Source organism: Sus scrofa, chromosome 2 (genome assembly GCF_000003025.6).
Source record: "Sus scrofa isolate TJ Tabasco breed Duroc chromosome 2, Sscrofa11.1, whole genome shotgun sequence".
In the NCBI taxonomy this organism is placed as follows: domain Eukaryota; kingdom Metazoa; phylum Chordata; class Mammalia; order Artiodactyla; family Suidae; genus Sus; species Sus scrofa.
Window position 1 is genome coordinate 135,696,195 of NC_010444.4, and position 26,097 is coordinate 135,722,291.

Consider the following 26,097-nt stretch of genomic DNA (forward strand, 5'->3'; position numbering starts at 1 on the left):
AAATGCAAAAGTTATACACCAAAAACTACCAAAAATATTGAAAGAGACTAAAGAAGACCAAAATAAATGGAAAGATATCCCATGGTCATGGATCAGAAGACTTAATACTGTTAAGATGATAACACTGCCCAAATAGATCTGCTCATTCAAAGCACTACCTACCGGAATCTCAGCTCACTTCACTGCAGAAGTTAATAAGCTGACCCAAAAATTCATAAGGAAAAGTAAAGGACCCAGAATAGCAAAAACAATGTTGCAAAAGAATGACCAAGTCAGAGGTGTCACATTTCCTGATTTCAAAACTTATTACAAGGCTGCAATTATCAGAACAATGTGGTACTAGCCAAGGGAGAGACACAGAGATCAATGAAACAGAATTGAGATTCTAAGAAAAGAGTCCTTACCGTAACAGTTAATTGATTTTCAACAAGAGTGCCAGGACAACTCAAAGAGAAAGAGGAGTCTTTAAAACAAATGGTGTTTGGACAAATGAATATTCACATGTAAAAATAAGGCATTGGACCCTTATAACATATGCAAAATTAAGTCAAAATGGACTTAACATCTTTTTTTTTTTTTTTTGTCTTTTTGCCATTTTCTTGGGCCGCTCCCGCGGCATATGGAGGTTCCCAGGCTAGGGGTCGAATCGGAGCTGTAGCCACCAGCCTACACCAGAGCCACAGCAACGCAGGATCTGAGCCACGTCTGCAACCTACACCACTGCTCACGGCAACGTCAGATCGTTAACCCACTGAGCAAGGGCAGGGATCAAACCCACAACCTCATGGTTCCTAGTCAGATTTGTCAACCACTGAGTCACCACGGGAACTCCGGACTTAACATCTTAATACAGGATCTAAATGTAAATGCTAAGATGTAAGATCTAAATGTAAAGGCTGCTTTGAAAACTGGAGTAAGTCTTTGTGGTCTTGGGTTAGGCAAAGCTTTCCTACATGTGACACTAAAAATACAACTGACAAAAGAATAAATCGGTGAATTGAACTTCATCAAAATGGATAACTTCTGGGCTTCAAAAGATAACATAAAGTGAAAGGAGAAATATTTGCAAAGCATACATATGATAAGAGAAATGTATCGGGAATATATAAAGAACACTTGCAACTCAATAAGGAAGAGGCAAATTGTCCAATTAAAAAATGGGTTAAAGATAAAAACAGATGGGGTCCCCATCATGACTCAGTGGTTAATGAATCCGACTAGGAACCATGAGGTTGCAGGTTCGATCCCTGGCTTCGCTCAGTGGGTTACAGATCCAGCGTTGCCTTGCACTGTGGTGTGGGTCACAGACATGGCTCGGATCCCGCATTGCTGTGGCTGTGGTATAGGCCGGCGGCTACAGCTTTGATTAAACCCCCAGCCTGAGAACCTCCCTATGCTGCAGGTGCAGCCCTAGAAAAAAAGCAAAACGACCAAAAAAAAAAAAAAAAAAAAAAGATAAAAACAGACAATTCTCCAAAGAGGATACATGGATAACCGATAATTACACGAAAAGATGCTCAAAATCATTATCCACCAAGGAAATGCAAATCAAAAACACATGAGATACCACTTCACACCTGCTTGGAAGATTGTAATTAGAAAGACAGCTAATAACAAGTGTTGGCAAAGGAGAAACTGGAATCCCCGTGTACCGCTGGTGGGAAGGAGACACGGTGCAGTCACTTTGGAAAACATTTTGGCAGCGGAGAGCTTGAACACAGAAGTTCAGCTGTAACTCAGCAACTCTACTTCTATGTAAATAACCAAAGAAATGGTTACATATATATATATATATATACATATATATATATGTAAATGATACATATATTATTTTGTGTGGAGATATATATACATACCGCCACACAAAAACTTGTACACAAATCTTTATAGCAGTATACGCATAACAGCCCCAAAGAGGAAATGACTCAAATGTTTGTCAACTGATAAACTGATAAATAAATGTGTTATATCCATGCAATGGAATTTTATTTGGCAATAAAAAGGAATGAGATACTTATATAAGCTACAACATGGGTGGCTCTTGAAAACATTACACTAAGTGAAAGAAGCCAGTCGCAAAAGACCACATGTTCTCTCAAATGTCTAGAATAGGCCAATATGTAGAGATGGAAAGCAGATTATTGTGTGGGAATTCCCCTCGTGACTCAGTGGTTAACGGATCTGTCTAGCATTCATGAGGACGCATGTTCGATCCCTGGCCTCTCGCAGTGGGTTAAGGATCCGGTGTTGCCGTGAGCAGTGGTGTAGGTTGCAGATGCGGCTTGGATCCTGCATTGGTATGGCTGTGGTGTAGGCTGGCAGCTACAGCTCTGATTCGACCCCTAGCCTGGGAACTTCCATGGGTGTGGCCCTAAAAAGGAAAAAAAAAAAAAAAAAAAAAAGAAAGTAGATTATTGTGCTTAGTAGGGGTTATGATGGGAGTAGGGAGGAATGAAGAGTGACTGCTAGTGGGTTCAGGGCTTCTTTGGGGAGGTGATGAAGATAGTTAAAAATTGTTTATAATGATAGGTGTGCAACTCTCGGGATATATTTTAAACTATTGATTTGTACACTTTAAATGGGTGAATTGCATGGTAAGTGAATTACAGATCAATAAAAGTATTACATTAAAAATGCAAAAAGCAACACTATAAAGTAGAAGATGATACAGAATAATTTAGGGGGCAGAGAAGGATGATTTAAAAAGGCACAAAAGCCACTAACTATGGTGGAAAAGTTTTTTTTAACGGAGATATAATTGACATGTCGTATTGTCTATGTTTAACTGGTACAAGTTGATTTGCTACATTTATAGACTGCAACATGAAGGAAAAGTCTGATAAATTCAACTATATCAACATGAAGAGCTTCCATCCTTAAAAAGAAACCACAACAGTGTGGAAAGTCAAGCCACCATGGGAAGAATATATTTGTAATAAATACAATCGATAAAGAATAAGTACCCAGAATACATAAAGAACTCTCACAAATCAATACAAAAAAAGACAAACAAATGAACGGAAAAATGTACAGAAGACTTGGGCAGATACTTAAGGCAACAGGAAATCAAAATGGACCCTACACAAATGAGATGATTCTGAGCCTCTTTGGTGACTCGGAAAATCTCAGTTACCACAATGAGAAAGCGTTTCAAACCTCCCGGACTAGCAAACATTCAACAGGTTTAGCTGTCACAAGTGTCAGCTGGGTGAAGGACAGGAACTCTTAGATGCTGCTATTTTCAGGGTAAAACTGGCCAACAGTTTTGGAAAATAGCATGACAATGTGTAAGAAGGGTAAAGAAATGCACTGTCCACGTATATACACTAGAGAAGCTCCACGCCTGGGCAGTGGAAGACAGATGCAAGAACGATTCCAGCAGCACTGCCTGGAATAGCCTCAAATGGGACGTGATGGTGGCTGTCAGCAGCAGGACAGATACATGGTGGTAGATTCATATAAAGGGTTTTCGGCAGCACAAACGCACAAGCCACAGCTATACTCAGTATGGATCAGCGCTGCAGATACGACCACAAACAACAACAAATCAAAACAGAACACCTACGGCGCAGTTCCATTTATATGAAGTTCAAAGCGGGGGAAAAGCAAACCGTGTCTCCACACATCCTTCGAGGAGACAACTATAAAGAAAAACCGGAACATGATGATCACAGATGTCAGATGACAGCGGTCACCTCCAGGGCCGGGAGGAAGATGTGAGTTTTGGTGGCGGGGCGGGAGAGAGGGGGTGTTTCTAAAGCCTAATTCCTAAGGCATGGCTCGTCTCAAGGATTATTTCATGGCATCTGAACACTTTGCATCTTCTGTCTGTATGCTGTGTATTATAAAAAATGAAGAAAAAGATTCCACTTTCACCAAGTGGCCTCTGTTCCAGTCCTTTGAATGTGCGGTGGAACAACACTGCATGGGCACACCTGCCATGGCCAAGCCTCACAGAGCCTGACCTTGGAGGGAGAGGTGAGCCTGCGGCAGTGGGCGTGGCCTGGGAGCACTTCTGTGCCGCCTGGGCACATCCTGCTAGAGGCGACACTGTCGTGTGAGTACCAGACGGTGTCCTGATCATCGAGGGTCTCCCAGTCCCTTCTCAGCTTGGTAACCCTCAACTGCTTGCTGTTCTGCTGACCAAGGTGAATGAAAAGCAGGGTCCCTTTCCCACAGCCCCTCCCTCTCCTGAGCAGGTGTTAATGGCAAGCGCACTCCACGCCAGTCCAGGCTATACTGCAGTGAGCAAGGCGGACCTGGTCTCTGCAGTTCAGTGGAGGGACGATGTTACCTATTATCTCCTAATTAATTGATCATTACAATGCCAAGGGCTACAGAGGAACACTGAGGCTTTATAAACTCATGCTGGTTACACCAGGCTCATCCTCAGGCCCCATGCAGAAACCTTGGCAAACATTGTGACGTCTCTGATTCTTGGCCATAAAATATTAATTTTGTGGATATTCTTAAACACCCGGAGGCTTCAGGGATGTACAATTTGGTCATTAGGAGGCAATTTGTGTATGATGGATGTAATTGCTTTTGTTATGAGAAACATTTCAGCCGGCTCTGACATGAAACTGAAAAGAACGGTTTCTCTTTGGGGCTTCATCGTTTCTGTTTGCTTCTTCAGGATACCTGGTGGGCAAAAGTTCAATGTAGCTCTCATAACCAGAAGGCACGGAAACGATGTCTAAGGAGACTGTTTTCCTCTGATGCATACGGCGAGACGAATTTTGCCCTGAAACTCATCAGCCCTTCTGTTCCACTTTCAGGATTTAGGTTCTTTGTCTGGATTGTCCCTAGCACTACAGAGGGGCCAGGACACGATGGGGAATGCGGCTCATTGCTTCTCCAGCATGCTCCCACCTGGGAACATGCTTTGATGGAACTTGCAGGTGTGATCCCACACGTGACGCGACCTGAAGTGTGAGGGGGACCCCAGAGAATGGCCTGGCCAGAGCTGAGCTCACTGTCTACACCCCCTCTGCTGGGGGAGCCGGAGCTGAGGTGGGTCTGTGTGGCTGCGCTGGGCTGCGCTGCTGACCCATGCTGGGTGTATGGTGCAGGTGAGACATGCCCTTCTGTAGGTTGCTGAGCTGCTGCAGAGCCCAGCAGGTCTCTGGAGCCTCAGCATCCCCTTCACAAGGAGGGGTGATTCCCGTGCCCCTGCCCCCTTGATGGTTAGTTTCCACCATCCCCACCTCCTCCTGCTTTAAAGAGGGGGCAGGAACACTGAGAAATAACTCCTGCATTTGCCGAGTTTGTCACTTATGTACAATCTAGACTGTGATGGAGAAACTGGAGAGAAGAATTCCTCCAACCAAAGATAACCCTGTGGGCGCACGTGGGGTCAATGCCATCCACAAGCCATCAGAGGTCCAGGGAAGGGGCTGCACCCCCTGGCCCATGCCCGTGATGATGTTCAGGGCAGGGCCGACAGTTCAGGCTTGCAACTGCGTCTAAACGCAGTGAGACGGGTTAAATCATTAGAACTGCTTATGCCAGTTTCTCCCAGTTCACAGAGAAACGTGGAATTTTCCAGCCACTTGCACTCAGGTCCGAATCCTGGGGGAGAGGAGTGGCGAAGGGAAGCAGAGATGGGGAGTGAGATGTTGGAGGAGGGGCAGCGGGGAGGCGACAGTGGGGTGTGGGGAGATTGCACCTGCCCAGTGGTGGGGGGGATTCAATCAACATCCCCCACTCTGGCTGGCCTCTGACTTCAGCTGCCAGTCCGTGTCCATGTGGCCCACTTGGAAATGACCCTCTTCCTTGGCATGAGCCTACCCATCAGAGCAAGCCCAGCCCACCCTGATTTGCCGGCCCCGAGCTTCAAACGTCCCTCGTCACAGCCTCTTCTGAACTCCCTCCCGCTCATCCCTGTGGCCCAGGCCCTTTGGACTCCTGACAGGAGCTCTCGGGACACAGCCCAGCCAGAGGAGGGGAGCCAGGCACAGCCCTCTACCGTAAACTTCTCCAGATGCGCAGATGCCCAGCCTTGCCCTCTGGCTCTGAGATTCCCGTGGTGAGAAACCCCAGCTGCCCAGTCTCTCTGGTGCTGAGTGGAGGGGACACGGAGCCTACCTAAAGCACAGGGCCTGTCTCACATCCAGCAAAGATACTTGTCCAAACCAAACCTGGGTCCCAGTAAATGACAAGCCAGCTCCCACTTCCCAGGAAGGCATTTTTCTCCAATTAACTTCAGTCGTGTACCTGTCTGTCTGCCTGACCAGCTCCTGGGGCTCTGGGAGAAGACGAGGCCTCCCATCACTCAGCGGGGCCGCCTCAAACATTTGCTCTGTTAATTGGTCGCCGTCTCATTCAGAGGCAGCCCTCCTGCTGCCCCTTTCACTGTCGATTTCCAGGAGGGACCACCACTCCCGCTTCTCCCCCCCACAGCTCCAGTCAACCAAAGCAGCTGATTAAATACCGTGATTCCTCTTCCTCGGAACAGGCAGCTTCCTGGCTGAGGTCTGCGGTTCCCGAAAAAGGTATCCTTGGAACGGAGCCACTTTAGGACCCGATCAGCAGCCTTTGTGCCCTGTCACTGTCCCCAGCCACTTGTGTACCTCCCCGGTCTTCCGAGAAATCTGATGCTTTTGTTCCTCTTTGATTTTTCTCCCCTCAAATTTGCGTCTTATATCAATGAGTGTTGACATATAATTCCAGACAGTTATTGTTTAAACTAAGAAGCTCGTGGGAGAGAAGAATGCTACTGGGAAAGCGGACGTTGACAGAAAGCACCTCTAAGGCTGGTGGCTGTGGGACAGTGGGGACATCTGGGGTGGGTGCCACTCCTCCACCCTCTGTGGACCTCTTGGGTGCCGGGCTGGGTTGCAGTTCAGGGGTAACAGGTGTAAAGACCCTGAGACTCAACGCTCCATCTATAGCCCAAGGACATGGATTGAGTCCAGGGTTGGGGCGCACACCTCTCCCTGGCTGTCCAAGCGAGGCTGCTTTTCCAACCCAGGGCCCTGCTTTCCAGATGGGGTGGCAATGGGGTGCGCCCCCCACCAAGGGCCAGCAGGTTCGCAGGGCTGTTCAGGTCCTGGCCCAGATGGGACGCTTGGCTCTTGTTGATCGAAGAACCTCATACAGACCTACCCAGCAATGGCCTGTACTTCTGGTTAGACAAGGACTGGCTAAGGTTTGAAGAGGGCAGGTAGGGCAGTCCTGGGGTGAGGAGACGGTGGCTCATTTAATGTGTCAACTTGGCTGGGCCACAGCACCCATGTTAATGGTCAAACATTATTTGGGTGTTTCTGTAAGGGTGTTTTGGATGCAATTAACATTCAAAGTCAGTGGACTCTGAGTGAAGCCAATGGGCTGCCACAGTGCAGGTGGGCCTCATCCAATCAGTGGAACAAAAAGACCAGCCATCCCTCAGGTCAGACAGAATTCTCCAGCAGGCCGCCTTAAGGCTTGAACAGAACCGTAGCTCCTTCTGGGTCTCCGATCTGCATATTTGGGACTTCTCAGCCTCCATAATCACATGAGCCAATTTCTTCCAGCAAATCTCTTTCTACACACGCCCTCCTGGTTCTGTGTCTGCAGAGTCCTGAGTAACCCAGTAGGAGTAGGAGGCGGGCTGCCTCTCCCATCCCCCAAATGCGGGAGAGCCTCTGTAGGCAGGAACGGTTAAAGTCTAGAGGGCAGGTGTTTATATAAACGGAACCCTCTCCTGCCAGTCTTCCCGCAGGGCCTTAGACCCCCTACAGTCACAGCAGATGGGGTGAGTCTTTCCCTCACACAGCTCTCGCCCAGAAGTCCCCAGGCATCCCCGGGCCGAGAGCCTCAACGATGCTCCCACCTCCTTTTCCCTGTGTGTGTTCATCCAGCCCCTGGTCCTGCTGTGTTTATTTTTCCTGAAGAGTTCTCCAGTCTGGCCACTCCCTGAATTCAGGTTCCCGGAGCTCCCTGCGGCATGCATTAAGTGCCTCCACCCTGGACTCCATCCCAAGCAGCTCCCCATGGCCAGGCTGGGTGATCTTTCTCAACACCGGCCAGACTGTTTAAAACCCCTAAATCGTGCCTGTAAAACAAAGCCCACCCCCTTCACCTGACGTTCAAGGTCTAGCCCTGGCTTGGCCAAAGCTGCTTCCCAGACTTGGCTCTGGCTGCTTTCTTTCACCTTGAATTTCATGTTTGGGGGAACAGCAGGCGGCTTGTGGCTCCCCATACTGCCCTCACACCTAACCCCCGGCCTCAAAAGCCCCTTCCCGTCCCTTTGACTAACCCATTTCTACTGATAGTCAGAACTCAGCTGGGATGGCGCCTCCTCCAGGAGGCCTCCCGGTTCCTTCCATAAGAGAATGGAGGTCCCCCACTGGGGTGCTCCCCACCTGGAGTCTCTGTTATGAGCTCCCCAAGGGCTGGGGCAGCTTCACACCCCTCTTGAGTCCCCAGGCCCTGACGCACAGTGCTTGTGGAAAAAAAATGAAAACATTGAGTTGCTGAGACCTGTCAAGTCATGAATGGCTCGATGTAAGAACCGGAGATGTTTTCCTAATGATCCTGAAACCTAAGAGTGAAACTCAGTCCATGAAATATTGAGGACCAGGCCCGATGTTTTACTTGCACCAGGAACGTGAGCGAACAGGTGGGAGGAGGTCAGGGCGCACCCTGCTGCTGTGGGTGCAACCTTGCGGCATGTCCCCCTTCCCCCATCAAACCCGCTTCGATCCCCTTCTCCAGGGCCACCATCTCGGGCCGTCCCCCAGGCTCCTGGTCCCCCCGGGACCGCACCGGGCAGCAGGTCTGATCGTCGGCTCAGCCTCCAGCCCATTCTGTCCAGCAGCCTTTTTGAGGAGCATACACAGGGTTCCCAGCTCATCCCGACCCAGGACCAGACGGGCGGGGCTCACTGCAACGTCTCCTTTCTTTTTTATTTCTCAACACCAGCACATACACAGGAGGCAGAGCAGAAGGAGCAAAGATCGCAAAGGAAGAAATGTTTTTTAAAATATCGCCATTTCCTTGCTGAGGCGTGAGTGGCTATGGCAAGGTGACCATCAGATCCTTTTTGCGAAAAATGCCTCCCTCAGAGTGGGATGTGACTACACCATCTGCCAGGCTGGGGAGTGACATCTTCAGGTGCTTTCGAAGTCTGATGATTTCGAAAGCCCCTTTTCTTCGGGAATAATAAAAATCGTTTCGAGGGATAAGAGACATGGCAGGGCACGGGGAGCTAAGACAACGTGTAAGCTTTAAAATAAAAAGGTCCAAGAGATGTGAGTTTGAATCGCAGCTCTAACCCTCACCAGCTGGGTGGTCTTGGGTGAGTCACTAAACCTCTCTGAGCCTTGGTTTCCTCATCTGCTAACTAGGGATAATAATGGTCCTTACTAGGGAGGGCTGTGTGACACCGATGACAAAGAGTGAAGAAAGAATGACGCCTTACAGTTAGCTGTTACCCCACCTTCCCTTGCATCCAATCTCCCCAAAGGGTGAGAAATCGAATGTGTTGCAAATCTTGATGATTGCAATTGGAGCCAACTGAGTCCTGGCGCCGCTGGACCCAGAGCTGATTCTTCCTGAGCTTTCTAGGCAGGCGCGTGCAAGGGTGCATCTGGTTTCCAGCCACCTGTTTCTCTGAATGAGTACCTGAGCTCCTGTCGGCATTTCACACAGGAGAGAAACCCCATTTCCCAGCAGTGTGCTCTGCCTCCTTCCCTACGGATGCTCCTGCTTGTTAGGTTGGCCAGATGCACACAACTGTTCACCTGAGAGCCACAAAACTTTTTAAAATGGAAACTTTGTTCCTTTAAAACCGTGAGCAGTGTGTTTATGAGACAAGCGTGGCATGTAAGCGAAACCTTCAGGCTACTACAGTTTGGTGGGGGTGGGGTGAGACGGAACACAGGCGACCACAACGGGGACGGAGGGGACCCAGGGAGGCACAGAGACGCAGGCACGTCCTTCCCCTGAGAGCAGGGCCGGCGGGCGCTGGTGGCAGGAAGCAGGACTGCTTTTCTTTGCAACATGCTCACGACACTGGTTGTGGCACCCACCCCATGGAGACAGCCACTGCGGTTTAAAGTGGAGTGTGCGTCAATGTGCCAACTTCTCTTTAATGTTCAAATGGGTCTGTGCAGGCTTCACCTCCGTTTATTCCCCTAGTGGCCCTGGCCAAACAGTCCGACTGTGGAATTATGGCTCCCGCTGTGTCACGGCCACTCAATGCCACAACTGCAGCTGCTGTAATGTCCTTGTAATCAGCACTTGTGGCCAGTGAGGAGGCACCTTTGAAACTCTGGAGTTTTGTTCACGGAGTTCCCGTCTTGGCTCAGTGGTTAACGAATCCAACTAGGAACCATGAGGTTGCGGGGGTGAATCCGTGGCCTCGCTCAGTGGGTTAAGGATCCGGCGTTGCTGTGAGCCGTGGTGTAGGTCGCATATGAGGCTTGGATCCCATGTTGCTGTGGCTGTGGTGTAGGCCGGCAGCTCCAGCTCCAATTAGACTCCTCGCCTGGGAACCTCCATGTGCCGTGGGAGTGGCCCTAGAAAAGGCAAAAAGACAAAAGAAAAAAAGAAAATCTGGAATTTTGTTCAGATAACTATGTACATAACTGGGTCGATGTCACTGAACCTTACCTTCCTGCCACCACCTCCCCGGCTCCCCTGGTGTCCACTTGGAAATGTGCTCCTCACTCTGGGGTTCCCTCCTTCTGCAGCTTGGGGAAGAGCTCCCCCCTCAGCCCCTCTGTCCTGCCCATCACCCCTCAACTGGAGAAGGTTCTGCAATCAGGCCCATCATTCTCTGGGGCCGCTCTGACCTAGGGTCCCCGAAGTCACTGGATACGCTCAGATGGGGAGAAGTTGAAACTCTCAGCTACGAGGGTCTACGCAGAGCTGGGTGTGCAAAGCTCCACTTGCCTGGGTGAGGTGAAGGCCTCTGCAAAGCCCATAAAAAAGACCTTGAACTTGAATAAGAAGAGTAAGTGAGCCACGCACATGGGAGAGAGAGAGAGAGTGAGAGAGAAAATGAGGCATAAGCGGAGGATCAGAGAACGCAGCCGAGCAGAACGGCCGGGCAGGCAGGGCTCACAGAGGCACCTGCTGGGGACCACGGTGTGGGGGCGGTGGACACAGGGACAGGCAGTGGAGGGCACTTCCCTGAGGAAGACCAGGAAACAGACATGCCTGCTGGGTCACTGAATGAGCCCTTCCATCCGGAGACACAGAGAAATGCACAGCTTCCACTCCTGCTCATTGCAACTGGACAGAGTTCGTGGCGTCTGGTGTTTTAATTGCTTGCAAGCAAAGCGATTTTGTTACTTTCATTTAGAAGAGCTTTTAGAAAACAGTTTCACTCCAATTACCTTCATTCATGAGTGATCGGAACGCATCAAAGCAGAAGTGAGCACAAGAAAAAGCAAGGCAGAGGGTGGGCTTTGCAGGGCGAGGGGCCCAAGCCCAGGGACCACTGGGAAGCTCTGCCATGAGCTTCGAGAAGGAAGACCTTGTGTGGTGGACCCCGCTCTCCCGTGGTACCTGGCACAGGGCACGGCCCAAGTCCACCCACGACAGGAACCACGGGGCGGGGGGGGCTTCCCACGCCCCAGGATGCTGCAAGGGGTTGGGCCCCAGCTTTCCGTAGCTCTGCCCCTTGGCTCTCCCGGCTGAGGACTCATATCCACAGGAACTCTTTGCCACACATACTCACTCCCTGCTCCCGATCCGTGCATTTGATGAGCCTGCTCTGCTGGGGGCGGCCAGCAGTCTCCTGCCTCTCCCTGGGTCACTCTGTGGGTCTGTCCCCCAAAGCCCCCAGTATAGTTCAGTTAATCTGGCACAGTGATCAGTGCACCTCCCTCTTGTTGGGGGGAAAAAAAAATGGCCCAAACTGGTCCTCTGCTTCCCTGTCTAGAAAAGAAGGCAGGGATTCTGGGTGCCCATGGCAGCCGCTGGGGCTGTAGGTAAGGGCATGTCAAGAACCAAGAGCAGGAGTTCCCGCCGTCGTGGCGCAGTGGTTAACGAATCTGACTAGGAACCATGAGGTTGAGGGTTTGATCCCTGCCCTTGCTCAGTGGGTTAAGGATCCGGTGTTGCCGTGAACTGTGGTGTAGGTCGCAGGTGCGGCTTGGATCCCGCGTTGCTGTGGCTCTGGCGAAGGCCAGTGGCTACAGCTCTGATTAGACCTCTAGCCTGGGAACCTCCATATGCCATGGGATCGGCCCTAGAAAAGGCAAAAAGGCAAAAAAAAAAAAAAAAAAAAAGAACCAAGAGCAGATTGACCTGTAGGACGGTCATGGAGACCGCTGGACTCCCAGGCCCACTGTCCTCCCAGCCACGGGCCCCTTATGGGGGTGGGGGCCAGAGGAAGCCCCAGGGACTCCACATGGACTAAAGAGCAAGTAAGTCCTTCCCTTCAGGCTGTTAGTAAGCAGGAAACACTTTTAGGCGGGGACCCAGAGTCAACATATTTGAGTTGTGGCTGGTCTGACAGCTGCTGAGTTTGTCACACAGATAATTAGATAAACTGCTTGAGCACAGAGATTCAATATGTGGTGTCATTTAGCGGCTGCTACACGGGGGCCTTGATCTTAATTGAAGGCGCAATAGGGGAGAACCTTAAAGAAGTCCCAAATCAACGTCTCCTCGCTCCAGTAATTAAACATTTGACTCCTGATCATCACCCAAAGCCTCCCGAGTGTGGGCTGTGGGCTCCATTAAATGGTGCTGAGCAGTCTGCACCGAGGGTCCCCCTTCTCTCTGTCCATGTGGGGCCCTCCTCAAGCAGCTCCTGCATGGAAGCTGCGGGGGCAGGAGGCTCCATGTCACCCACCCCATGTCCTGCTGGCCCCTCCTTCCTCATGTTCCCTCAACACTCTCCATACGCACCCCCAGCCCCACCCAGAGCAGGATCGCTCTTATGAATCCACCGCTTCCTTTGCTGGGACCCGTGATTTGTGTCGCATGGAGGGCGAGGGCTTCCTGTCCTTGCGCATTGCGCCTCCGTGGGACGGCATGAGTCCTATTCACTTAACACAGAATCATCAGTCTGTGCATTCACTCATCTAAGAAACCCATGGAAGCTCTCCAACAAGCAAAGGAAAGGAAGATTCATCCCATTTCCCTACAGGTAAGGACACCCAGGATCATGGGAAGATATGCAAGCGAAGCTGCAGTTACAGCAGAGGGAGGACCTGCTCTTGTTAGAAGCTCATGGCACCTTGGTCAGTCCCGGGCTTAGGCAGGAAGTTGCCCGGGCCCTGTGGGTTTATCTCAGTTAATGGGTGAAGCTAGAAATGCTTGGTGATGAGCTCCAGCCCACAGGATACCCCACTCAGCTTCCTGGGGTGGGGGTGAAGAGGGAGGTCCCCTCCAGGCCTTCCCTGGGTAGGTGTGGAAGAAACGAGAAAGACAACATAGCGTGGTGACCACGAGCTCAGCCTTTCACTGCTGACAAAGTCCTACCTGGATGCTCTGTCCCTTGACCTCTGACCTCTGTCCCCTTCTGCCCCCCTTGGTGATCCCCAAACAGGCCAGGAGATCCCCCAACATGCCAGGAGAGCCCTCACGCCGGGGTCTGTGCACCTGCTATTCCTGCTGCTGGGATGCTCTTCCCCACCCTGGATATTCAAATGCCTCCCCTAACCCCCCAGCCTCCCTCAGGCCTTTGCTCGAAAGTCACTTCTCATGTTAGACGCTCTCACTCACACCTTTCCCTTCTTCTTCTCCACCAGATACCTCATCTCTTGTTTACTGTCTGTGAGCCACGCAGGCAGGAGTCCTGTCCGTGCACTGTTGCATCCCCACAGCCCAGACTGGACCTGACCCACAGGAAGTGTATGGTCGCTGAATGGATGGATGGATGGATGGATGGATGGATGGATGGAGGGGTTCAATCAGGAGAGCACCATGGTCAGAGTTAGCTCTTCTTGGAGGGTTCACTCTTGAAGCCACATGGAAGGTGAGTTTGAAGAAGTATCCGATCGAGTGCAGGGAGAATAGCTGGGGAGGGGGTCACAGAGGTGGTCCAGGTAGAAGGTGATAGTAGGATGGGTGTGGGTGACAGCAAAGAGGTAGAGAACAGTAATCAATCAAAAATATATTGAGATAAGAGTGAATAATCTGGAAAGAACAAGGAGTAAACTGGGCAGGGTTCAGCTGCAAGAGGGAAGCAAGGAAGATGTCAGTCTCCGGTGGCAGGGGGGGGGGGAGTGCCACCTGGACTTGGCATTTAGAAGGACACCGTGATCTTAATGGGGACAGGAGCCAGGCACAGACCTTGGTGGGCAGAGCGAGGGGGAGCAGGAGAAGTGGGGGCAGCCAGGGTGGGCAAGGCTTTGGGTGCCTGGGAGAGAGGGAAGGGGAGAGGAGAAATGGGACCTAGAAGGATGCAGGGATGAAGCCAGAGAGTGGGAGCCTGTCAGCGGACACAGGGAAGGAGGGGTTGAAGAGAGAAGCGGGGGGGGGCGGGGGGGGTGCTAGGAAAGAACAGGACACGCTGTGGGGGTCCAGAAGGTTGCTACTTGTTTCCATAAGCGGAATCAATGCAGTGCGAGACTTTCTCAGCTCAATAACTTATTAGCAATTTTTAATTACTGGGATATAATTAATTCATCCAAAGTGTGGTCGTTCTGGGAAGCACACCGCACGTGCTGAACTGATAGAATTCTTGCACACGGCAGGGTGCTCACACCGTGACATGTGCTTTTGCATAAAACCTACGGGAAATATCCAGAGAACAGATGTTTAAGTCCTGTTTCTTGATCCTGGAAGCAGATACTATAGATAGATGCCTGGGGCCTGAGGGCTGCTGTGCTGGAAGGCTGCTGGCGATGCACTGAGGCTGGCAGAACCTACAGGAGAGGCTGCAAGGAGGGGTCCATGAAGATTCCCATTGCTCCTTGAGGTCCTGGGGTGTCTCAGGCTACAGCAGTCCCACACGATGGCACAGAAAGTGAGGGTGATGGGGGCTGGAGCCCAACCTTTCTTGTGGCTGTCAATTCCATGAGGGCAGGTCTGGGGTCACGGTCAAGTGACACAGTGGACATTCAAGGACATCTGTGAAGCCGGGCGGTGTGGTGTGGAGCTCAAAGTGAAGGCCAGGAAGGGTGCTGAGAGATCCCTTCGCAAGGGCTGGGGGAAGAGCGGGGTCTCTGGACAGAAGAGGGTAGGGCCAGGGGTGGAAGGACAACGGGAAGAAACTGGAAACAGGAAGTGGGGTTGGAGAGAAAGCAGAGGCCAGGGCCAAAAAGCCAAACTGAGCTAGAGGAAGGCACACGGCAGAGGCTCTGCTGCTTGGCTGCCAGGCTCTTCCTGCAGCCTCTGGGAGGTGCTGTTTCCTCCTCCTTCCTTAGAGGTGGAGAGTGGTCTTGGAGGCCCCGTGAGTTTGGGATGATGAGCCAGCTTTCCTGGGGAAGCTCCCAGCTGGCTTCTTGCTCACCTGCACAGCACAGAGGCCCAGCCCAGCAGCTCCCTCCACAAACTGTTCTGGGGGAAAAGGATAAAGCAGTCACATCTGCTGTGACTAAGCCATGCGGGGACCTCATGAAAAAGAGCCCCAAAGCTGGGGGTGATTTTGAAGGGTGGGCTACACTGGCAGAGCCTGTGCGACTTGGGGGAGGTACTAGCCCTCTCTGGGCCCCAGGGTCCCCATCTGGGCAGCAGGAAAGTTGGAGTAGCTAAGCTGACACTCACTCAGTCAGCTTGAGTTCAGATGACCTGGGGAGACACACAAGCCTCCACCTGCTTGTCTGCATCCACCCACAGCACCCCCCCTACCTCCCGGATGGGGTGCATTTTAATCAGCAGGAAGTTCAAGTGCACCCCCTGGGAGGCCCTTGAATGTCTCTTCTCCAGCTCCTGCTCTAGATATTCCCCTTCTCAGTCTCAGGGGACAGTTCCCAAGAGCCTTTCATGTGTTCCAGAAACTTCCTCTCGATCTAGAACTGGGAGCTCTTCTTCTTTTCCTTCTCCATCAGATACAGAGTGAACTTGGATGACACTACATCTCCTTTCCAAAAGCAAGGCAGTTGGAGAAGGTGACAGAAGTTTGATCATTTGGAGGTCAAGTTGCAGTGACAAAACAAGCGTGAAGGACCAACAGTCTCCTCTCCACAGGAGCAGCCACATCCCCGCTCTCTGAGCGCATATCCTTACAGCCTCCTGCATCTGTCCCTGGACTGTGCCCTGAGGTTTGTAGTGACATCTCCACCATCCTGAGTGCTGCTGATACCACTTAGAGTATGGCACTCGCCACTGGCACTGCTCGTTTTCTGCTCATGACATTGTGAGGTTGACGTGGTCATCATTCCATTTTATAGACTCAGTAAGTGAGACCAGGAGAGCTTATGTGCCTTCTCCAAGGCAGCGTGGAATGGAGCACCAAAGCGGTGCCTTTGGTCCTGGGTCACTTGCTCCCTCAGTGGGGACCCCCTGGGATACTCCCTCTGGCTCCAGCATCTCCCTGCTGTAGGGACCTGCTCCAGCCGAGTCAAACCAAATCCCCCAGGATGGCTGCTGCCACCACGACCCTGCACCTGTAACTGCCACACCTTGGGAAGCGGAGTCTCCTGCTGAGGCTGCGCGGACAGCTGCTAATGTGAGCAGCCTCCCTGGCAGGGCAGAAGAGACTTGCCAAAGTGTGCAAATACCCTGGATGCGTGGCACTCAACTTACGTTTCTAAAGCAACGAGATGCAAAGTAACAGCCTCTAAATACCAGTAAGAAGAAAAGAAGTCTTTGGCAACCAGATCTATCCGCCGCTAACTTGTAACAGAAGGTTGGGTTTTTATTCCTGTGTTTAGCAACACTTAAGAAAAAAAGGTTCTTAGTATGAGCATATAGTGTGTTTAATTCTTAAAAAATGACACTTGTTGGAGTTCCCGTTGTGGTGCAGTGGAAACGAATCCAACTACCAACCATGAGGTTGCAGGTTCGATCCCTCGCCTTGCTCAGTGGGTTAAGGATCCGGCGTTGCTGTGAGTTGTGGTGTAGGTCACAGACACGGCTTGGATCTGGCATTGCTGTAGCTCTGGCAAAGGCTGGCAGCTGGAGCTCCAATTAGACCCCTAGCCTGGGAACCTCCATATGCCGCGGGTGTGGCCCTAAAAAGACAAAAGGCAAAAAAAAAAGGCAATTATTTCCTCTGATTTCAGAAGCCTAGGAATTCACCTTTGAGGCAACGAAATACACCCACAAACTCCATGGAGGATAAGGAAGCTTAAGGGTCTGTTTAGAAGTGAACCCCGACCAGGCTCCTTTGTTCCACAATTTCATGGTTTGTTTGGAAAACTGCCCGACTATGACACAGCCTCATCTGGGATAATACAAGCCTGGCTGCTGATGACGGGCTGAGAGGCGACCTTGTCTTCTCCAACAGCGTAGGAGATAAAGCAGGAATTCAGAACTGAGTCAGAAAAATCACTTTAAAAGTGCCAACTAGTACACACATAGGAATGCCAAGTCACAAGATAACTTTTAAGATGCAAAATCTCGAAGTTCAAGGTACAGAGAAATCCACCCACGATCTTGGTGTTCACTGGTGGCGTTTGGTGCGGAGGACAAATGTGACTCTAATTTTGCCCCAAGGAGGAACAGAGACAGCATCTGCCTCCCTCGTCCCCCTGACTGTCAGTGAGAGAGACCCTGCTTGGGACTCCAGGAGAGGTGGCGTCAAAGCTGCCAACACCCCCTGAAGCAAGGTTGCTGGGTTCTGTTCTGATTTTCTCACAGGCTAATGATCCCTAAATGATGATGTATTTATTCCGTATTCACATGGAATCCCATTGCCATAGCAACTGGAATGTGATACCACTGGTTTTCTTATACATGGGCTTCGAATGCTGCCTCTCCTCCCTTGCAGAGGGGCGAGCGCTGTGTACCCCCGGGTGGTGTCCCCAGGAAGTCCCCCCATAAGGCGCAGGGGCTCTGGAGGTGGAACATGTGCTCTGAACTGTGGCAGCCCAGCCCAGGAACCCACCACCATGTCCCCCCTTGTTCCACATGCTCTGGCCCCATAGGCATTGTCCTAACAGTGACTTCTAGGGGCAGCGGAAGCCCCAGAGAAGAAAGTCGTAAGTTCTCTTTGTCCAGGGTGGTAGCACAAGATCATGAAACATAGATGACTTCAGAGTTTTTGTCTCAAAATTTTTGCCTGGGGACAAAAAAGGTGTTTTTTGGCTTTAGGGATCAGTAACTCCCTGCAAATGTGGGACCAAAGAGGGTTGTCATCTGTGGAGCTCTGAGGTCACTGGATACCCTGCTGCCACGCTGGGGTGGGGACTGCAAGAAGCTGCCCTTTATAGCCACACTCCTTTCTTCCAAAAATCCCCTGCCACCTGCCCCCATCAATCCATTACCTCCTCCTCCCAGGTGGAGCCGTGGTCCTGGAGAAGGTAGACGAGAGCATGCCCTGAGCACCCTCCTGGGGACAGCCTACCTCCGGGGCAGCCCAGGCCCTGGGATCAGTGGGGGTACTCCCTGGGGCAACGCTGGAGAGGCCCGTCAACCTTCCCGTCTCCAGGAACTGGAGCAGACCCGAGCAGAAGGCAGCGGAGGCTTCTCTAAGGGGTGCAGACCCACAGGGCCAAGTCTGCAGAAAGGGAGCCCTGGCTCCAGGTGGGTTTCCCCAGGACCGCGCCTCCCTTCCTCCCTCTCCATCTGCCAGGAAGCCACCCATCTGGGCGTGGGCCCTGCTGGCAGAGCTCCTATCCTCGGGCATCCCCCCATGGCTTGCGCATCTCCCTGCTCCAGGCCCGAGGCCATGGTGGATAAGATCAATGATGACAACAGGTGTTACTGATACCCGACACGCGTCATGCACCTGATCCGTGCTAAGTGCTTTCTGTGTGGCATCTCATCAAGGTTCCTCCACAGAGCAGAAGGGACCTGCCAGTAGCCCCTTCTTTGAGCCGAGGAAAGGGCCCAGAGAGGCGGGCTCAGGCCCCCAAAGTCACAGGGCTGGGCTGCAAGCCCAGGTCCATCTGGGACCTTGCAGGTACCTCTTGCCACCAAAAAGGGATCTTTCAGAGAGCGGCTCTGCCACAGCAAATGGATGGGAATTTTAAAAATCGGTGAAAAACTCAGATTCGGAAGGCATCGCTGGATAAATTCAATCAGCATGAAGCAGAAATGGAGACCCAGTCGGCTTGCCCCCCCACTACTCTCCAGTGCTCCCCCGGCACCCCCACCAAGGCAGGATTTGTGGTGGTTGATTTTTTCTCGCATGAAATGAGAAACGCCGTTTGAATAACCGATGGCGAGGGAGGCTGTGCACACTCTGATGCAGAAATAAAAACCTTTAGAAAGATGCAATTTGAGGGATATTGGAAACGGGAGAATGGAACATCAGTCTATAAAATGCAACATGGCCAATAAAGCTGGAGCAAGCGGTCAAGTGTTTAGAGCTCGCGGCTGCCGAGGCATCAGCTGGCCCAGGTTGGGCACTGCTTTCAGGCCACGGACATTTTCATGGGCTCATTCTGGCCTCACTTCCCTAACAGGCCTCATGCCTTCTGAAGCACCCCAGCATTCGTGTCATAAGCACAGCCACGAAAGGTCCCGAGACAATTCCCAGCACAGGAGCACCTCAACCTTTTGGAGCCCCGCCCACTCCACGACCGCCCCCCACCCCACTGGCCAGGCCCATAGGCGAGGTAGGGGCAGGAGGCCACAGACCTGGGCTCCTCCACTGTGAACCCTCCCATCACGCGGCCCCCTCACCTGTGAGGGTGAGGCTGGGACTCGGCTCTCTGCTCTGTGCGAGCTGTGACCACACAGAAGCCCTGCTCTGTTGGTGTCGCAAGCACGTGGCAGGGCCGGGGGGGCTCCATTGCAGACCTCGTGCAGCCCACTGGTGGCTCCTCACCTCCAGTGCCCCCTCCCCAGCTCAGGCAAGTGGGCCTGTGCCCACCTGCCGTCTCACACCGCCTGCTTTACTCCCATATAGCCATCTGGGTTCAGGAGGGCAAATGTCTCTACGGGCTGTGGCACGCACCATTCACTGGGGCCACAGGGACATGGGAATTTGCCGTCTAACTCTCACATCTGTGTGTTGCTGACACCTCCCGGGTGCAAGGCCCTGAGCCACCTGCTGAGAATATATTCTTACACGAGGAGCCACAGGCCCTGCCCTCAAGGCTCTTGCCACCTCTGGGGAGGTGGCACAGCCCTTTTCACTCTAGCCCAGACCAGAGCATGAACTTTTGGCCCCAACTCCACACACATATTCTGATGTCCACGTCAGAACTTCGTGTCTTGCTCAGAAGTCAGGTCAGGAGACCCCTCGAGGCCACAGCTGCAGTGCCTGCCAAGCTGGGAACCACTGTGCTGAGGTTTCTCTGGCCACACTCTATGCACAGCAAGGCCTCCTGATTCATGAGCCATGGTCCAGAGGGGCCAGTGCGCTCGCTGCCTCCACCTGGCAGGGTCCACCCTGCATGAGAGACCTGGGCAGTGCTCTGCGGGCTGGTTCCTACTGCACATGTGCAATGCATCAGCCCAGGCTTAGCGGGGTCTCCCTGGGTTCTGCTCTCCCAGGGGATCTCCTCCAAGGGCACGGGGCTCTGGAGGTGGACATAGCAGACATGAAACATCACTGCTGCCATCTTGTTAAGGCTTCTGTCCTCCTCTTTCTCTCCTTGCTTTTTAGGGCTACACCTACGGCATATGGAGGTTCCCAGGCTATGGGTCGAATTGGAGCTATAGCTGCTAACCTACACCACAGCCACAGCAACATGGAACCTAAGCCATGTCTGTGACCTACACCACAGCTCACGGCAATGCCAGATCCTTAACCCACTGAGTGAGGCCAGGGATCGAACTCACGTCCTCATGGATCCTAGTCAGGTTCATTAACCACTGAGCTGCAATGGGAACTCCCCTTTTAGTCTATTTCTTAAAAAACACATTTAACCTGCAGACTCAGCACCAAGGCAGTTGGTCCGAAAGGCATTAGAAAATCCACGACAAACCCCCAAGCACAGAGGCAGGGAGCCATTCCTACCTTTAAGGAAGCAGTCCTTGCTGTGGGAGACGGCGATCTTCTTCCCCAGCAGGCAGGCAGCACGGTGGAGCTCGCAGTGGTTTTCATACACCCTCCCATCGGAGCCGCACACGGGCACGTAGCTGGGCCTGCAGGCCTCCAGGCACCGGCACTCAGGCTCCCCCGTCTCCCTGCTGAGCGTGCACCTGCTCCCACGGCTGCAGAACATCTTTCCGCAGGAGGCCGGCAGCCCGACGTGGCCGGAAAGTCCTGCCAGGAACCCAAACACAGAGGGTCAGCCTCGCGCAATTGGGGTGGGGTGCATGGGCCACATCTATGGCTCCTTCAAGTGAGCAGAGGCTCCATTTGCCTGTGAAACTGAGGCTTCGGGGCTTGGGACTCCCTAGGTAGCCCCTGCCACCCCGCCCAATGGGAGTTGGCTGTGGGTGCTGCGAGTAGTGCCCTGCTGTGCAGAGCTGGCTCCTACCAAACACTCCGACACAGCCGCTGCCCATCCTGGGAGCGAGGCGGGAACAGAGGACCACACGGAAGCAGCCAAGTACCAAAGGGCTCTCCTGATGGAGAGAAGGAGGGCTTTCCAAGGGACCGAGGGCTTGAGCCAAGGCTCCCATGATGGCAGGGCAGGGAGCCTGTGTTGCCTCAGGGAGGAGCCCTGGCATGGGGAGGAGCTTTGTGCAGGCAGGTGGCGGTGGGGGAGGGGTAGCGAGGCGTGGTTCTGCCTCATTAGACTCAGGCACTGGGGAGCCATTGCAGAGTCTAGGGAGGAAGTGTGGAGGAAGGAGAAAGTAGCACTCTTAAGTGTTCAGGATCGGGGGGCCATGGCGGGGGGGGGGCAGCCAAGGCAGGGAGCCCCAAGGTTGAGCTTTTTCTCTGGGGAGAATATGATTCACAGGACCCAACAGCACTGGTGGCACCAGCAGCCTCTGTCCACTGCTTAGTCCTTGTAGCACAATGCTGCTGCTGTGGGCAAGAAGGCTGAGACCGTGGAAAGAGCAGCTGCTATGATGCCTTGGGTCTCCCACATGCCGTGTTGCTATGTGTCTCCTGCATCCATCACATGCCCATAATGATCTCAGGCTGTGGTACCCGGAGCTCACATGCCACCCAGCAGGGCAGCTGGGAGAGGGGCTTCTTGTTGAGAAGGTACACTTCTGTGGAAGCAGCCAACCAACATGACACTCCTCCAAAGAGTCCAGAAAACTGGACGAGTGCCACGTGCCATTGGTGGCCACAGACAGGAAGTTGAGATTTATAAAAGGGCTATCAACACACAAATAATTAAAACGCATGCAGATTTTACGGCCACAGAAGTCTTTGCTTTAAAGTTTTAATTAAATCTCCTTCAAAACGCTGGCAAGACAGAATGGCCCTGGCAGTCAAGACTGAACTTTCAGCCTCAACTCCTACCCCATGGGATTAAAACGCCTAAGGGGAACAACAACAAAAAAACCCACAACTTCCTTCCCTTGTTTTTGGTTAGGTCTGCTTTTCATCATTATAGATTTGAAAAGAAAAAAAAAATCAGTTATTGGTAGATTAACTGTCTGATTCAATAACTCATTTAAATTCTTCCAGCCTTGGCAAGCTAAGAAATATTGACTTTTTCTTGAATCATAATAAACTAGAAGGTCAAAATATCTCTGAGCAGTGTAAAAGTGCAGATCCTAAGTGGGCATGTGAATTTCTTTTATCCACTTTTCTAATTGTTGGCGTGTCACTGCGAAGGCTCGGTGGCATTCATGGGCCCCAGCTCGCACCCTCCTGTCAAGGCTGAGGGCTCCATTCCCCCTCCCCGTGTTTATGGCTGGTTTGCCACAGAGCGTGTTTGATTAGCATGATTCTCCTGGGTCGTTGGAAAATGGGTTACCCTGGAAAGTGCTGGCGGCTACTGGAAGTAACTAACACAGCTCTAAAAATATCAGCCTTTGTTTCTTTCCCAAGACAAGGCCAGGCCACCAAGCACTGGCACTGTATCACCTTAATAAACTTCCCTGCGTGATGAGAAGGACACCCACGAATTGCCCCATTTTGCAGAAACGGCGCTCGTTTCCGAGCCTCTGGTCTCAGTTCCTCCGCCCTCGCCCACACTGGGCTCTCTGTCTGCGTAAATCAAATCCTACTCACCCCTGGGGTCGGCTGCCCCCTCTGGTCCCCGGGCCCCTCTCTGAAACCCTGACCCTGAGAGGGTCTGCCCCTACTCTTTGGCCTCAGGAGGCCCCCCAGGGGGAGGGCCTTGCTCCTCAATCCCCCTCATCCCCCACCACCCTGTACACTGAGGGTTTAAGAAACACAGTAGTTTCAAAGACACCGTCTTTTTTTTTTTTTTTTTTTGGCATTACAGCGACTTTATTCAAGCGAAAGTACACTCTCGGGGGCCGAGCGGGCCACCCTGTGAGTGGGGACTGGCCCCGCTTTCAATTGGATTTCTTTGATAGTCCCCTGCTGCGGACCTGAGTGGGAACCCCATTCTTCCCGCCCCTGCCCACAGCGCCTGCGTAAGGGCTGAATGTTGATTGGTCTCTGTGAGGGGCATATTCAGGCCTCTGATTGGCCTTGGGCAGGATACCTCATTTGCATGTGGGATAGGTTATGAGGAAGCTCTCCCCCCCTCCCCCCCGCAGTCCCTTGATGCTGTACCTGCGCCTGTGCCTATCGGCCCTAGAGAGGCAGGGTGAGGAGTGGGCCGCATCCCTTCCTAAGGAGGGAGCAGGAAGTGACCAAGGTGCTCAAGGAGGGGCAACGGCATTACAATGAAAGGGGCGGGTGATGATCAGGGTCTGGGAATGCTTGTCTTGGCCAGAGGCTCATAGATTCCCATCTTCAGCTCTGTTCTGATGTGCAACCTCCAGGCTAGAGGCTGGGCTGGGATGGGAGGGTGGAGGGGGCTTCACACGCAGTGATCTGCTCAGGGGTGCATCTCCCCTGCCTCCTCCAGCAGGGGAGCCAGAAGGATGGAGGTGTGAAGGGGAGGTAACTGTCCGCGAAGCTGGGCCTTCTCTGAGGTTAAGAGGACTAGAACCTGCGTGGCACAGCAGGAAGGTGTTAACCCACCATCTAACCCAGCCCAGGCATCAAAGGAGAGCCAGCCGCTGTGGCGGGGGGCCGGCAGAATCCCCCCTGCTGACCCATCTCCTCCGAGACACCACGCTGCAGCCATCACCTCTGAGGACCAGCACTGTGCATGGCACCTCGGCTGCCTACAATGGATTAGCCCGGGGTGTGGCTCTGAGGGCCTCCCCCAGGCTTTGCTCCGAGGGGTCAGCGCTAAGGAAACGCTTGTGCAAATCTGTGTTCACGGAAGATGCCGAGAACCCTCAGGTTCTCTCTGACATGGAAACAGGTGGTTGGCAAATATTTGATTCTTAATTATTTGCAATTAGGACCAAAGGAGCTTGAAAGCCCTGCACCTGTCCTTTTCCATCTGTGGCCAGCGGGCCCCAAAACAAGCTGAGCCTGCTTTGCGTAGGGGTGGCCAGGGGTCCTGGCCCCGGGGCACCAAGGCACCGGCCAAGCGTGGTTTCATTAAATGGGCCCCTTGTCACCACTTCCTCCTTGTTATGAAAACAGAATGAATTTCCCAGTCCTACCAGGACAATGATAAAACAGTAATGGGAAAGGTAACCAAGTGAGACTGCCAGCAACTGCCTACAGTATCTACGAGGACGACCATGATGCCTGAAAAAGATAAAATGTGCTTAATTTATAGTCATAAAGAAAGTCGTTTTCCCAGGTGGGAAACTGATCATCTCACCAAATAAGCTGCTTTTCAACCCTAATTAAATTTACTGCACATGGCCAGACATGGGAATTGTTACATGAACGTTATGGTGGCAGGAGAAACAAGTCCATTTGTATCAGTCGGGGCTCAAGCCTCCCTCTGCGATTCAAATGAGGATTCTCCTTTTGACTGCCACACACTCGGGACTGCTAACTCAGGATGCAGGTGGAGGCCGTGGAGGTTAGCAGGTCGCAGGTGAGCCCACCGACCCCAGGCTGGGGGTCAGAGGGAGAACTGAACAGAGGTGCAAGCCTCCTGCTTGACCAGGAGTGGAAGCGCCTTCCTTGTTCTGTCACCTCTGACCACAGCGCAGAGGATGGACAAGCTGGTTATCACACTGCTTTTCAACGCGGATTCAGTCTCTGTAACTGGTTCCTTGGCGCAAAGTGAACCAAGGAGCGCTCCTCTCTCAGGGCTGGCGCCTGAATGGCCCTCGAGGGGAAATCTGTAGGTTTCCACCTTGGGATGCTAAGTGCCCACAGGTGTGTTTGCCCAGGGCACTGTTCCTTGAGAACTTGTCCTTGGCCTACTGATGGGAGCCCCCTCCCCTTACCTGGCCTGGAGAGGTTGTTCAGGTCTCCGTGGGTGGTACTGCCTAGGCCCCCTCGGGCAGGCCTCAGTCACCCTGCAAAAGGGCTGGGGCCGAAACCCCCACTTCCTTGCCCCACCCCATCCCAAAGCCACAGGGAGGCTTGGCTTGCCTCTAGGTGGCTGCATGCTCTGCAGGGCCCAAGGTGGCCAAGAAGAGGGGGATATGGCTGTGGAAGACCAGAGGTAGCATGCTCAGCCCCAAGAATTAGCTGCCCTGCAGGCTAATGGCTTCCCTGCTGCCTGCTGCGAATCCCTGCCTGGCACAGCAGCGGTCCCCAGCTTCTGCAGACAGAAGGTATTTGTACAGGAATGAAGGGCCCACCTGTTGGCAGACACGGTGCTTTACACACGGATTACACGCTTTATTTTCTGTGCATCAGTACCGATCCACCAGGGAGCTGCGGCCCTTATCCTGTGTCGTGGCCAAGTGTTTTAAAGACCCAGAGCGAGGGCTTGCCTCTGGAAGCGTGGTGTGTGTACCGCGGCGTGGCTGCGTGGGCTGCAGCAGCCTGGGGCTGGAGGAGTGGTCCCGGGACTTGTGCCTCCTCTTTCCAAGACAACTTAACTCCCAGACATGCCCAAGGGGGTCCAGGGATAGAGTGGCTGGTAAACTTTGACTCTGTCATTGCAGAGATGACCCAAGTGCCTTGGAAGTGGCTGCAGAATTTGGGTTTGTGCAAAAGAGCCAGCCGGCGCCCCAGGTCCTCAGCCAGAGCACATCTATATACCAGGCAGGATGGGTGCTCACAACGGGGCCCTTCGGGGAGGG

At 52.6% G+C, this 26,097-nt stretch overlaps 1 protein-coding gene across 2 annotated transcripts in view; it reads right to left on the bottom strand.

The window, feature by feature from the left end:
* Positions 1 to 26,097, bottom strand: part of FSTL4 (follistatin like 4) — a 610,055-nt gene that overhangs the window by 209,310 nt on the left and 374,648 nt on the right. For both annotated transcript variants that reach the window (XM_021084753.1, XM_021084752.1), the window contains exon 4: positions 20,960 to 21,208. In XM_021084753.1, coding sequence (XP_020940412.1) covers positions 20,960 to 21,208 — 249 coding nt within the window. The remainder of the gene's footprint in view (positions 1 to 20,959; positions 21,209 to 26,097) is intronic.